Source organism: Sorex fumeus, unplaced genomic scaffold, assembly GCF_029834395.1.
Source record: "Sorex fumeus unplaced genomic scaffold, SorFum_2.1 ptg000020l, whole genome shotgun sequence".
NCBI lineage: Eukaryota > Metazoa > Chordata > Mammalia > Eulipotyphla > Soricidae > Sorex > Sorex fumeus.
The window spans coordinates 7706340-7721308 of NW_026606077.1; the positions used below are offsets into that span (position 1 = coordinate 7706340).

The following is a 14969-nucleotide window of genomic DNA, read 5'->3' on the forward strand; positions in this document are numbered from 1 at the left end:
GAGCCAGGAGTATCACTGTAGCATTGCTGGATGTGGCCCAAAACCAAAAACAACCAACCTTGGTAGTGGTTGCACCATTTTACATTCTTACCAGCAACTTAAGTGGGCTTCAATTTTCTCCGTATCTTCAATACTTGTTTGTTTAAAATATAGCCAATAAAGGTAGGTGTGAAGTGATGGGTTAAAATAGTTCCTCCTTTCATTTTTCACATTGTGCTTGGTCACGTGGGCGCAAGCAGCACATGGGCTCGGGCAGTCTATGTGCACCTTATTGCTGTTTTTAAAGAACTTCTGATTTTCTTAAAACTCCTTTATTGGGGCTGGAGCGATAGCACAGCGGGTAGGGCATTTGCCTTGCACAAGGCCAACCCGGGTTCGATTCCCAGCATCCCATAGGGTTCCCTGAGCACTGCCAGGAGTCATTCCTGAGCACATGAGTCAGAAGTAACCTCTGCGCATCGCCGGGTGTGACCCCAAAAGCAAAACAAAACAAAAACAAAACTCTTTTTTATCTATTTCTCCCATCATGTCTTCCACATACATGTGAAATATTCATTCATTTTCTTTCCTCACACCTTGTTTAGTTTCTTCTACATGACACATTCTTTCCACTATTCATAGTTAGCTTAACTTTTCTTTAAATTTTCTAAAAAGTATTCCCCAAATTTCCAGATTGAGTGAAGTGTCTCTTCTTTATACTGCTACTGCATTTTCTGCTCATTACCAAGTCACTACCTTCTTGAAGTTACCTATTACTCAGTATTGCTATAAAGTAACTTGATGGTAAAGAATCTCAGTCAGAGGGGTACAAACTCCTCTACCCTTTACCCTGGCTAGGAATTATCATGGAAGCTGGAGATGTAGGATAGCAAAAAGGGTGCCTGCCTTGCACAACTATGACCTGGGTCCAATCTCTGACACCCCATATAGTCCCCTAAGCCCTTCAGAAGTTATCCCTGAACTAAGAGCCAAGAGTAACCCCTGAGCCCCACTGGCGTGGCCCCAAAATCAAAACCAAATAAAGATTACATTAGATTGTAGTCTGTCTCTTCTTTTTTTTTTTTTATTAAGATGCTAATGCCTGACATGCAGTAGTTTAGCCATATAGGATTATAATTACTATATGAATCTATAGAGTTTAGGCAATGCACAGAAAGAGATTAGGATATAACAAAATGAGTATCACAATTTTATTTTTAACCTTAGGAACTTACGCTCTGGTTGTTTTTCATTGGGTGTTATGGATCTTACAAAATCTTCTGGAGTCATAAACACCTCAGATTCACCAGGCTCACTGATTACTTTCAAGGTGGCAAAATATCGAAAGATTTTGTCTGGTGTAGAATATGCTCGAATCCTATTCTCATACTCCATCACCTGAAATTAGAAATATTACTAAAACTAATATTAATGAAAACTCCATAGAATATTACTATATAAAGCAATTCTCAATTCTACATATTTGTTATTTTTGTGCTTAGGACTTTCTATTGTATCAACTTTTTCTGTAAATGGTTTTTAAAAAAATATTAGAAATAAACTTGAATTTCAGAAACTGCTTAACCTCTCTTTCAATTCCCCATATTCTACTTGAGGCAATACTCATGCAAACTTTGATTTGAAATATTTTGAAGAATCTTCTAATTTATTAAATAACCAAATGCTAGAAAAACTGGAAAACATTGTCAGAGAGTTGTAACAATCTTAAGTAATAGGGTAGGATGCCATGTTATGATTCTTAAATAACAAGTTTTGAAAAGGGACTGATTTAATACGTTTTAATTCTGTACAATGTCATTAATCATCAATCAAAAAAGACTGTGTAGGTTTAAACTGTAAATTTTTTTTAAAACAAAAAGCATGTTAAATGATTAAAAAAATAGATCATGAAACACAGCGGTAGGGCATTTGCCTTGCACGCAGCCAACATGGCTGACCTGAGTTCGATTCCTCCGCCCCTCTCGGAGAGCCCGGCAAGCTACCGAGAGTATCTCGCCCGCACGGCAGAGCCTGGCAAGCTCCCCGTGATGTATTCGATATGCCTAACACAGTAACAACAAAAATCTCCAATGGAGATGTTACTGGGCCCGCTTGAGCATTTATTTTTGTCATATAGCGGTAGGGCGTTCACCTTACAAGCGGCCAACATGGCCAACCCGAGTTCGATTCTTCCGCCCCTCTCGGAGAGCCCGGCAAGCTACCAAGAGTATTCGATATGCCAGACACAGTAACAACAAAGTCTCCAATGGAGACGTTACTGGGCCCGCTCGAGCAAATCGACGATATAAAATATTTTTATGGATTCAAATAACTTCTGTATTCAAGGAAGTCATTTTTTTCTTTTTTAAAAAGCCCATTATTATTTTTTAAATTGCGATCTCATAGCTTACAATATTTTTGAGGTCACTGCAGAGTTTTTACCTAGCCAATCTCAGCATCATTATCCCACTGTCCCTTCCTCTCCCCAGCCCTACCCTTATCAGTTTCCAGTTTTATTGATCATGAGTTTGATTGTACTAGGTATCATCTTTCGAAACTCAATTTTTTTGGAAACTCAATTATTAACAGTTCTGAAACAGTAAGAATTTTTTTTTTTTAATTTTTTTTTAGGTTTTTGGGTCACACCTGGCAATACTAAGGGGTTAGTCCTGGCTTGGTGCTAAGGAATTACTCCTGGTGAGCTAGAGGAACCACATGGGGTGCCGGGGAATCAAACCTGGGTAGGCTACGTGCAAGGCAAATGCCCTACCCGTTGCTTTGGTCTCTGAAACAGTAAGAATTTTGGCAGTAAAGGTAAAGGTAAAGACCCTCCCGTTGATCGTCGATTTGCTCGAGCGGGCCCAGTAACGTCTCCATTGGAGACTTTGTTGTTACTGTGTCTGGCATATCGAATACTCTCGGTAGCTTGCCGGGCTCTCCGAGAGGGGCGGAGGAATCGAACTCGGGTCGGCCATGTTGGCCGCTCGTAAGGCGAACGCCCTACCGCTGTGCTATCGCTCCAGCCCAGCTCCAGTTAAACAAAAACCTAAAATACCCCAATGTTATTTGGTTTTAGTGTGTATGCTAGGGGGTGATAGTGGTGATATTTTTATCTTTGCAAAGATTCATTTTTTCTTTAATAATAAGGTAATACTATTTAATAATACTATTTAATTTAGTAATACTATTTAATAATAAGGTAATACTATTAAGTAGTATCACACAGACTCAACATACATAGTATTCAGCATTAGAAAGATCTGAAAAGAATCATCCTAGGCAACTGAACTGAAAAAATGAAGACTATGCTAATTCTGTTTACCAAGCCTAGATGCTTTTCACTACACCCCCCCACCAACTAACTCCAAATTACAAAAATACATCCGCCTTACAACATGATAGAGAAAAAGAAATAGGTGAGTAAATTTAGAGTGAATAGGAATGACCTCAAATGCATGATAGAAACCAACTCGACTGCATTATTGTACAGTTAATTACAGAATTAACTGTAATTCTGACCAACTCAGAACACTGTGCTATAATGAGTGCTCCATACTTTTCTGTCTCTGAATCCAGAACGTTTCTTTTTTTTCTCTTCTGGATGAGGCTCACCCAAAGCACCTCCAGTCCCTTTTTCCTGGGTAGAGACTTCCCCTTCATCTTTATTCTTTCCTTTATCACCAAGTTCAGTCTTTATGTTGTTCACAGATGATGGGGATTCTGCATAGGCCCTGAATAGGGGGGGGAAAACCTGCATTATTCAAAAGGTCCATTGTATTCGTCAAGCAAAGATTTTCAATACAGCCTTACAGGAGCATAGCAATGAAATTTGGAAAAGTTCTATATAAAGAAATTTCCCCCCCAAAATTGTTTTAATCCACTTTTGGGTACATATACAAGAGAACAGAATTCACTGTCACAAAAATTATTACACACCTATATTAACAGCCATTGCTCACAATAGCTAAAACATGGGAAATGTCCAAGGCCAGGTAAACAGACAAAGAAAATGTGGTATATACATGTAATAGAATAATATTAAGCCTTAAAATGACAAATGCAGAAGCAGCAAAAGCAAAAATAGACAAGCTGGATTACATCAAACTATGAGAAAGATAATCAACAGAATGGGAGATTATCATATCACCACAGAGTGTTAATATAGTTAAAAAAAAAGAATTCCATGGGGCTGGCATGAGAGTACACAGTGTAGAGCATGTGCTTTGCATGCAGCCAACCTGGGTTCAATCCTTGGCATCCCATATGGTCCCCCCAAGCACTACCAAGAATAATTACTGAGTGCAAAGCCAGGAGTAAAACCTGAGCACCACTGGATGTGACCCCCAAACCAAAAACAAAAAAACCCCCCAAAAATTCTGAAAATAACAACAAAAAACTCCTAAATAACTTGATTAAAAAAATGTGCAAAGGCATTGGATAGACATTTCCTCAATAAAGGTATGCAAAAGGCCAACAAACAGACAAAATTGCCCAACACCAATAATTATTTAGAAAACGCAAATCAAAAATTTTACTAAGATATTCCATACAGGGCTGGCAAAATAGTACAAGGATTAAGGTGCTTGCCTTGCATGCAGTTGACCTTGTTTGATCCTCAATATTGCAAATGGTTACTTACCAACACAATCCAGAGTGATCCCTGAGCTAGGAGAAAAGTCTTAAGCACCAGCAGGTGTGGCCCCCAAACGAACTAAACTACATATATATACATATATATATATTCCCCCATATACCAATTAGGATAGTTTTTCTTTTAAAAAGAAAGGAAAAAGATAAAAGGTATAGATGATGGTGTGGATCAGAAACTCCAACACTGTAGATGAGAATTTAAGTTGGTACAGCACTGCGGAAAACAGAACGATGCACTCTTAAAAAACTACAAATGGGATTATCATCTGACTCAGCAATCCTATTTCTAGGTCTATATCCAAAGGAATAAAAGTTAAGATACCAAAATCTATCTACACTCCCATGTTCACAGCAGAATTGCTCACAATGGTCCAGATGTGGAAACAGTCTAAATGTTTATAAGTGGATAATGAAGAAATAGGATACACACACAAATATTAGTAATTAAAATAAAAGAAAATCCTATGAATGACAACATGGCTGAATTTACAGGACAAGATGCTAAATAAAATAAAAAAAGAAGCCAGACACAGAAAGACACATATTATATCATACTGCTGATGTGCTGAACATAAAACAGCAAAACTTATAGAAGGAAGAGTGGAATGGTGGTTTCCAGGGTAACAGGGTAAGAGGAAGGTAGAGAACAGGGAGATATTAGTCAGAGGGAAAGCTGATTTATAGAAGATAAATGAATCCTGAAGATTTATGGTATAGCACAGTATCTGCAATTTATAATAGTGTATTATATGCTTTGTGAGACTTGTTGTTACTGTTTTTGGCATATCAAATACGCCACAGGTAGGTAGCTTGCCAGTCTCTGCCGTGTGGGCGGGATACTCTCGGAAGCTTGCTGGGCTGAGAGGGATGGAGGAATCGAACCTGGGTCAGCCATGTGCAAGACAAACGTCCTACCTGCTGTGCTATGGTATCACTGTATCACTGTCATCCTGTTGATTGTCGAATTACTCAAGCAGGCGTCAGTAAAATCTCTATTCCTCCCAGCTCTAAGATTTCATTTTATTTATTTATTTATTTAATTTTTATTAGTGAGACACCACGAGGTATAGTTGTAGACTTACAAATTTTTGTGCTTGGGTTTCAATTATACAATGATCAAATACCCATCCCTCCATCAGTGCCCATTTCTCACCACCACGAATCTCAGTATCCCTCCCACCCTCCATCCACCCCATCCCACCCTCCCTCTGTGGCAGGGCATTCCCTTTTGTTCTCTCTTTCCTTTTGGGTGTTATGGTTTGCAAAAGAGGCACTGAGTGGCAATCATGTTTGGTCTATAATCTACTTTCAGCATACTTCTCCCATCCTGGGAGGATCCTCCCAAAACCCTTTATTTGGTGCTCCCTTCTCTATCTGAGCTCCCTTTTCCCCTAGCATGTGTGGTTAGCCTCCAAGCCATGAAGCAAAATTCCTGGTACTAATCTCGGCCATTCTTGGGTATTAATCTCATATTTTGTTACTTTATATCCCCCAGATGAATGCAATCTTTCTATGTCTATCCCTCTCTTTCTGACTCATTTCGCTTAACATGATACTTTTCCATGTTGTACCATTTGTATGTAAATTTCATGACTTCATCTTTTCTAACAGCTACATAGTACTCCATTGTGTAAATGTCTAGCCCTGAGATTTTAGCGGCCTCTTCTTACTCGTCTTTTTCCAATGATTAGAGGCTCTTTCAGGGTCAGGGGAATGAGACCTGTTGTCGTTACTGGATTTGGAGTATCAAATACGCCATGGGGAGCTTGCCAGACTCTGCCCATGCAGGCAGGATACTTGTCGATAGCTTGCCAGGCTCTCCGAGTGGCATATATTTATATATGTCTGAACCCCAACAGATATGGTGTAGTAATTGTGGAAAATGGGTAGGAGGGGTCTTATAATGGTGTCTGGAAAACGGCCTGGAGTGGGGCAGTGGTTGGGTAGTGGAGGTCGGCTGCCAGGACTGGGTCCCTTGGGTTGGGGAAGGCTCTTGCCTGCCCCACAGCCTGGTGCGGAGTCTGGTGGCATGGTTCTGGGGACCTCTTTTTATACCACCGTCTGGGAGGAGCATCCATGAGTTCTGGAGGGTGATTGATGAAGTGCATAACAAACATAATGCACCCTCTTGTTCCCTCCCCACACAGAAAAAAAACATGCTGAACTGGGTAAAAAGTGAGACTTCACTTTATCCTATCAGCCCTTCCCTCAACAGACACAGCTTGGTGCCAGGGAAGATCCCCTGGCTGAGGATTGCCCCCTCGAGGTGTGAGGACTAGAATAGAGCAGGCAGTCATCGCTCTGTGACAGCTGCCTGAGGGTTTCCTTTTTCCTTGCATGGATCACTGATGACAGCTGCCTGGTCTGTGTTCCTGGGCCCCCTGCACTCCGCTGGGCTTGGTGTGCTGCAGCTGGTACAGCATGCAGACATCAGGAAAAGACACACAACCTAAGACTTTTCCTTCAGGCATGAAGGGGGAAAGTGGACTGTGCATCTGGGATCCTAGCTTTTCAGAGTGCTGCCCAAGGGACTGCTCTCATTCTCCCCAGACTGGGAGAACATATTGGAAGCTAATGCACTTTAGCTACCTCGAGGCTGAGGAGAAATGAGCAGTGACACAGAGAGACACCAAGAAGAGCAGGAGATTATAATTTATTTTAAAAGTAACTTGTAAGAGCTTTTCCAACTGGCAAATAGCTCACAAGTGCTTGCTTTCCCCCTCCACTGCAAAGAATTTTCTTCCTTCTCCCCAAAGGTTTCAGAAACAAATAGAATCTATATTGGAACCGACCAACATGTATAACTGCAGCCCATGCAGAAAGGGATAGGGGTTTCATTCTTACAAGTATATAGATATCAGCATCAAGTTGCAAGATACATGAAAAAAGAAAATGTGCCAAAAGGATAAAATAAATTTCAAAAAAAAAGGGGGAACCTGAAAAGATATTATAGTGGGTTGGCACTTTCCTGGAACATGGCTGGTCTGGATTCAATCCCTGGAACCCCATATGGTCCCCTGACAGGGACACACCCCTGTCAGAGTGATCCCTAAGTGCAGAGCCGGGAATAAACCCTGACCACTGTCAGGTGTGGCCCCCAAACCAAAACCACAACAATAACGAAACCCTCAAAAAATGGATTCTAGCAAACCACAACACCCAATAAGAGGGAACAAAAGGAAATGCCCTGCCACAGAGGCAGGGTGGGTGGGGGGCATGGGGGGGTGGGAGGGATACTGGGATTCGTGGTGGTGGGAAATGGGCACTGGTGGAGGGATGGGTATTTGATCACTGTATACTTGAAACCCAAGCACAAAAATTTATAAGTCTACAACTGTACCTCATGGTGTCTCATTAATAAAAATTATTTAAAAAAATGGACTCTAAAGAAAGAGAGGAGCACGAGTTTTCTGGAAATAAATTTAAAATAGCCACCATAAAGATACTCTAATAAGCTGAAGAATCTCATGCATGTATAGTTAATATCAAGATTGGGGCATAAGAGATAGTACAATGGGGAGGGTGACTGCCTTGCACATCGCGGTTGAATTTCTGATGTCTCATACGGTCCCCTGAGCCTCCAAGAGTGATTCCTGAGTGCAGAGCCAGGAGTAACCCCTGAGCAAAGCCAGGTGTGGCCCCCAAACCTATATATATATATATATAGATCTATCTAGAGAGAGAGAGAGAAAGAGAGAGAGAAAGAGAAAGAGAAAGAGAAAGAGAGAGAAACATAAAAAAGAACCAAACAGAAATTCTGGAGTTGAAAAACAAGCACACAAATGAAGACTTCACTAAAGAAGTTCAAGAACATACTTGATCAAAAGAAGAACGAGCAAACTCCAAAAAAGATTATTTAATACTACCAGAAGATTAAAATGCAAAACTGAAATGGATTTTACATTGCTTTTTCTTATTACAAAGTGATTAGAGCCAAGGGACTAAGAGACACTAATAAAAGAATCAATACACACCGAGTGTTCCAAAGGAAAAAAAGAGACGGTGAAAGGGGCCCAAAATTTATTTAAAGAGACTGTAGTCCCAAACTATCCAAGTCTGGAAGGATAAAAACACTCAGATGGATAGAAATACTTCAGAAGTCCAACTGACATCAACCAGGACCCTAAAGAAGTCCATACTCAGACACATTACAATCAAATTGTCAAAATCAAAGGCAAAGAATCTTAAATTCAGCAAAACTAAAGTAAGTTATCACAGACAGGTAAACTCCTAAGACATTAGATTTGTTAGCAGAAATCTTTGCAGTTCATAAGGGCAAAACACTGTCAGACTGATACATCGTGTGTATTAAAAGAGAAACGAGACCCAAGGATCTGGTAATTTGATTAAACTATCCTTTAGAACAGCATTCCTCAACTCTTTTCCATAGTATCATCTGTAATATATCCTTCTTGGCAGTATGTGTGTATGTGTGAGTGGGGGGTAGGGGCAGAGGGAGGGTGGGAGCTCCCAAGTGGAGCTCAGAAGCTCCAGGGGCACCATCAGTGATTCTTGGTCAAGCAGCAGTGGGATCAATGGAAAGGCCTGAGGATGCAATACTGCTTGAGCCCTGTGGTGTCAAGAGCTTCCAGGACCACATCCAGGCATTATTTAGGCACCTCCTAGGCTGCAACCTATGATGCTTGAGGAACCATGTGGTACTAGGAATTGAACCAAACAGGTGCACCTCGGCATGCATACTAACTGCTTTACTATTTCAGCCTCTGCAATAATTCCTCTTTTATTCCTAATTTTATTTATATGAGTCTTGACACTTTTTCTTTTCTTTCTTTTTCTCCTTTTTGGGCCACACTCAGTGGTGCTCAGGGGTTACTCTTGGCTCTGCACTCAGGAATTACTCCCGGTGGTGCATGGGGGACCATATAGGATGCCAGGGATCAAACCCAGATAGGCTGCATGCAAAGCAAGCACCCTACCCACTGTACCATTGCTCCAGCCCTATCTTCACTTTTTCTTAATCCAGCTAATATTTTATCAATTTCAATAATAATAATAATAATTAATAACCACCTAGCTAAGTTTCCTTGATCTTTACAATTGTCTAAGTGAAATATGCCAGACACAATATCACAAATACCATATAATTTCACTTGTATAGGTATCAAAATAGCAAGTTCAGAGAGACAGAATAACTAGGGAATTCAGACAGTAAGGAGCAGGGTGTACTTGTTTAACAGTCACAGAATTTCATTTGCAATGAAGAACATTTCTGGAGGTAGATGGTGGTGATGACTGCACAATATGTGATTTAAGACTGCTGAACTTAAAAATGGATTAAAGGGCAATTAATGCAATACATATTTTACCACAATAAAAATACTTAAATATAACAGATATTAAACTAAAAAAGCAAAAGGCTGAAAATGGAATGGCTTAGTTGTCTGGTGTCAAAATATTGAATGTAATCAAAGTAGAGAGAGAGAGTAATGTGGAAATCATTTGCTCCACAGGTAGGGGGAGGGTGTGGAATGGGGGTATACTGCGGTTTTTGGTGGTGGAGAATGGGCACTGGTGAAGGTACGGGTGTTTCATTGTATGACCGAGACTTAAACCTGAAAGCTTTGTAACTGCTCTCATGGTGATTCAATAAATAAAATTATAAAAAATGAAAAAAAAAAAAGTAAGGCCAGCCTAATCAGTGGGTGAATAAATAGCAGTACTCCTACATAAAAAAAAAAGAAAGTCAACCTAGAATTTTATACCCAGTAAAACTATCCTTCAATATTCCAAGCGAAGTATTTTCAGACACAAAACTGTTAAGTTCCATCACTAGCAAACAAGCACTCCTTTGAAGAAAGTATATAGTCAGGGTTTGAACCAGGTATTCATTTACAGTTCCTCAATCCTTAATACTTTGACTTAGTATATTCTTAGAGATTGAGAAAGGAAAAACAGAATAAAAATGTGACACTATTTTCTAACAGAATTCTAAAATGGCTTCTAGGAATTATATTTAAGAAAACTCACATAGCATGCTTGAGCTTTACATACGAATAATTATGTAACCCAGAACACATTTACTTTTGTTTGGCAACAAACACTCCAAATGGCATACTATGTTATTCACTGATGTATTAAACATTTGCTAGTGATCTTAAAGATCATAAACATTTCAACACAGGTTGACTTTTGTTTATAAACTTGAGAATAATTTAAGGTTTTTTTATTTATTAACTTTTTATATAGCACAGCAGAGATAAATGTAACAATCTTACATTCTGGTACTTACGATTTCTTTTTTAAAAATTAAGTTTTATTAAAGCATCATGATTTACAAAGTTATTCATAGTTGGGTTTTAGACATATTGTGTCCCAGCACCAATTCCATCACCAGTGTCTTCTATTCCCTGCAACAAGTTTTCCAAGTTTGCATCCAACCATCTCCAGCTGGCCATCTCAAGGGGTACATTTTTAAGTTTGGTTGAAGTTTGGATCTCCTGTTTTCAGTGATATTGCCTTAATTCTTCTTAAAAGTTTAGTTCTTTGAAACATCTTATTCCTTAAACCAAATATGATTAATGATTTGCGCAGGAAGTTTTGATACAAAGTTAATAATTGAATTATTCAGATAATAGAGTCCACCATAAAAATAAAAGTAGATGCCAGAAAAAAGATGCTCAAATGACACTCACCTCTTCCACAAGAGACCTGTACTTGCAGTTACTGCAGAAGCTCCCAGTAAAGCCACCATCATTAGTCGCCGCCTATTCTGGGGGGGCTGTGAGACTCCATGGTACCACCGAGCGGCCACGGCCAGTTCTGCTAATGCAGTAGCAGAATTAAGACGAAACATTCTGTGGACAAAAAAGTAGAAATGGTACTTTGACTTGGTAGAGGCAGCACTGATGGTAGTAGTAGTGGTGATGATGAAAGTACCCATCTCACCAATATACACCAAGTAAGTCCTTGTTCAATGGCAGGCATTACTCTAAGCACATTGCATATATTTATTCTGTTTAATCCTCAAAGAAACTAATATTGGTATGAGAAGTCCTTGAATGATCTAATGAAGTACTTAAATGGTATGAGAAGTCCTTGAATGATCTAATGAAGTACTTAAGAATCAATCTATTAACCAAGATACAATTAAGACAAGAAAACCACATAGTAAGTAACAGGGGAAGCTGAATATAAGGCCTTATTAATTACAACAAGAGACTAAATACTAAGCAGAAAGAGATGTAGGAAGCATCCATCACTTCTAGGGCTCCTGTAGAACATCAAGAAAGGAACAAATCCATAAGAGGGCCTTGGTTGACATCCAGACCTCGAAAAGAGGAACAAACCTTGATGTCTGAGAAATTTAGTAAGTATCGTGTCCACAGAACTCACTGGAAAGTCATTTGAAAGAACTCAGGCCAGCAAAGCCAGTTGTGAAAGTGTCTGTGGGGACATCATACAAAACTAAATTCACTGGGGATTAGCATGTGGGAGCACTACTACTAAGACTCCCCTAGAGTTGAGTATCACACACTACCAGTTACCACAAACCACAGAAGCAAGCCACAAAAGGCACAGAAAAACAAAAACCAGGACCATCACTTCCTTCTCTAATCCTCATCTAGCCTTTCTACTAACAAACATAAACAAAAGCCAAGAAGGAAGAAATTCCCACTCTCATAAATAGAATAAAATAGAATGAAAGGTAGATTTAGAGCTGACAAGTAATAGATGGGAACTGGAACTTTACAGATAAGAAAACTGATATAAAAAAGTATAGTAGAAATGACATCTGCACTTATATGTTCATTGCAGCACTGCTTACAATAGCCAGAATCTGGAAAAAACCTGAGTGCCCGAGAACAGATGATTGGTTAAAGAAACTTTGGTACTGGGCCCGCTCGAGCAAATCGACGATCAACGGGAGGGCCTTTACCTTGGTACATCTACACAATGAAATACTATGCAGCTGTTAGAAAAGGTGAAGTCATGAAATTTACACATAGGTGGATAAACATGGAAAGTATCATGTTAAGTGAAATGAGTCAGAAAGAGAGGGACAGACATAGAAAGATTGCACTCATTTGTGGAATATAAAGTAACAGAATGGGAGACTAACACCCACGAACAGTAGAGATAAGTACCAGGAGGATCACTCCACAGCTTAGAAGCCAGCCTCGCATGCTGAGGGAAAAGGCAGCTCAGATAGAGAAGGGACCACCAAGTAAAGGGTGGTAAGAGGGCCCACTCGGGATGGGAGATGCGGGCTGAAAGTAGACTAAAGACCGAACATGATGGCTACTTAATACCTCTACTGCAAACCACAATACCCAAAAGGAGAGAGAAAGAGCAAAAGGGAATGCCCTGACACAGAGGTGGGGTGGGGTGGCGGGGATGAGGTGGAGGTAGTGGGAGGGATTCTGGGATGGGTATTCGACCATTGTATGACTGAAACGCAAGCATCGAAGTTTGTAAGTCTGTAACTGTACCTCACTGTGATTCACTAATAAAAAATTAAAAAAAAAACTGATATAAAGTGACTTGCTCAGGAGTAAGCAGTTTGAGGAGTGAATCCAAAAACCAAGTAGAGGGTCTAATGATTCCACAGGCCAAGTTTTTTGTTGTTGTCACTGTTTTTAGACAAGGCACTTCAGTGCCCCTGACCTTATTATAATTTTGTTAAAGTAATTTAAATGGTAACAAAATCATACTTCTTCCAAGGCATTTCAAAGTTCTCTTCCCCATCAGGTTCCCTGGTTTAAGACTTATCATTTTGGGGACCAGAGAGATAGTACAGTGCGTAAGACACTTGCCTTGCAAGTGTGGCCCAAACTACCTCTCCTCCAGAGACATAATTTTACCTTTTCCTTAATATTTTGTTTTATATAAAAAATACAAGATATTAACTTAAGATGTTTAATAAATGGATCTCCCATCATAGATGAAATACTACTTCTCACTCTTCATTTTCACAAAATACATCCTGTCATATGCCTTGCTTTGATGAACTTTTAAGGGCTGGGGATGAAGGCAGCTCAATGGTACACACTTTCCAAGTGTGAAACCTTGGGTTTGATCCCTGGAACACAGACATAAAAAAGGTAACGCTTTTGGCCTTTAGTGTTCCAGCCCTCTACCAAGAAAAGATTAAGCCCCAGGTAAACAGTGATCCTTCAAAGGTGAACTCCATAATCAATAAGTCTTAGCGTGGATAGAGTCAGACACTGATAAGTCCTGTTGAACCTGCTGAATATAACTTACCTGCAGAATGTGAGAAATAGGTGCTTATTATTCTAAGAGATTACAATTTTGGGGTTGTTTATTTCCTCAACCAAAGTAGACAAATTCAGCATCTCAAGAATTACTGATACGTTATCATTCAACAAGAATTTATTAGGGTCAGACTTCCCAGCCCTATATTGAGATCTATAAAGTCAAAATAAACTTTACACTTGAATTAGGCAAGATATTCATAAAACATTTGAAAACAATGTGTTTTTCTTTAAAGACTATTATCTAAAAACTAAAGCACAGTTAGTATAGTTGCTCATTCTTCTATATTTTAGACTCAGGAGTCTGGGGGCCACTCCAGTGATCCCTGGTCAACTGGGCATAAGGTTCAATGCTAGGATGCAGACATGCACAGTGCTGCTGGGGGCCACCTGGGCGACAAGCAGCAGTGCTAAGGTTGGGGGCTCTCAGATAGTATCTGGCAGTGTTAAGGGGGCCGTGCAATAGTGGGATTTGAACTCAAGTCATTTTGCAATCTGTGAGTTTTCTCTCTCTAGTCCCAGAATGGTTTTTTGTTACTGTTGTTTTTGTTTTTTAAATTCCACTAGCCAACTGAAGGATAAAGTGGTCTTTCTTCCTTTCAGGACTTTTCTGTACTGGTAATTCAATCAAATCACACAAATTGCCATGCTTCCTCCCTTCACTTTCTCAAAATATAGTTCACTACTTCCTAATTTAAATTCTCTTTCATTTTTATGCATCTTCCCATGGCAATTAACATATCTGTTCATACATAAGTATGTCTCTCCACTTGGATGTGCTTCAAGGCCAAAGTAATTTTTCTTCCTTATAAACAGAGTCTAGCACAGGTTCTGTTATAGTGCAGGTGCTTAAAATAGGAACTTTTATTTTCACTAAAAAAAAAGGGTAAAATTCTATAGATACTGGCTTCTAACATTCATATATATTTCTTAGCCCCAAATATACTAACAAAATAATTTTACTGTTTGGTTAAAGTCAAGTTAGCCTACTTAGTTATTTCCAAGTATCACAGCGGATACAGATGCCAGATAAGACCTATAGAGTCTTATGTAAACCTCTCTCCTAGACTCCTTCATTCCTAACAGAGGCTCAATTTCAAACTTGGT

The 14969-nt window shown here is 39.5% G+C and overlaps 1 protein-coding gene across 2 annotated transcripts in view; it reads right to left on the reverse strand.

Moving 5' to 3' along the window:
• Positions 1-14969, reverse strand: part of MICU1 (mitochondrial calcium uptake 1) — a 166724-nt gene that overhangs the window by 118098 nt on the left and 33657 nt on the right. Inside the window, exons 2-4 of one of the 2 annotated variants that reach the window (XM_056113400.1) lie at positions 11283-11444; positions 3536-3710; positions 1215-1377 (exon numbers count right to left, since the gene is read on the reverse strand). In XM_056113400.1, coding sequence (XP_055969375.1) covers positions 1215-1377; positions 3536-3710; positions 11283-11443 — 499 coding nt within the window. In that variant the 5' untranslated portion in view covers position 11444. Of the gene's footprint in view, positions 1-1214; positions 1378-3535; positions 3711-11282; positions 11445-14969 lie in introns of those variants that run through there. The other variant, XM_056113401.1, reaches the window with a different exon arrangement.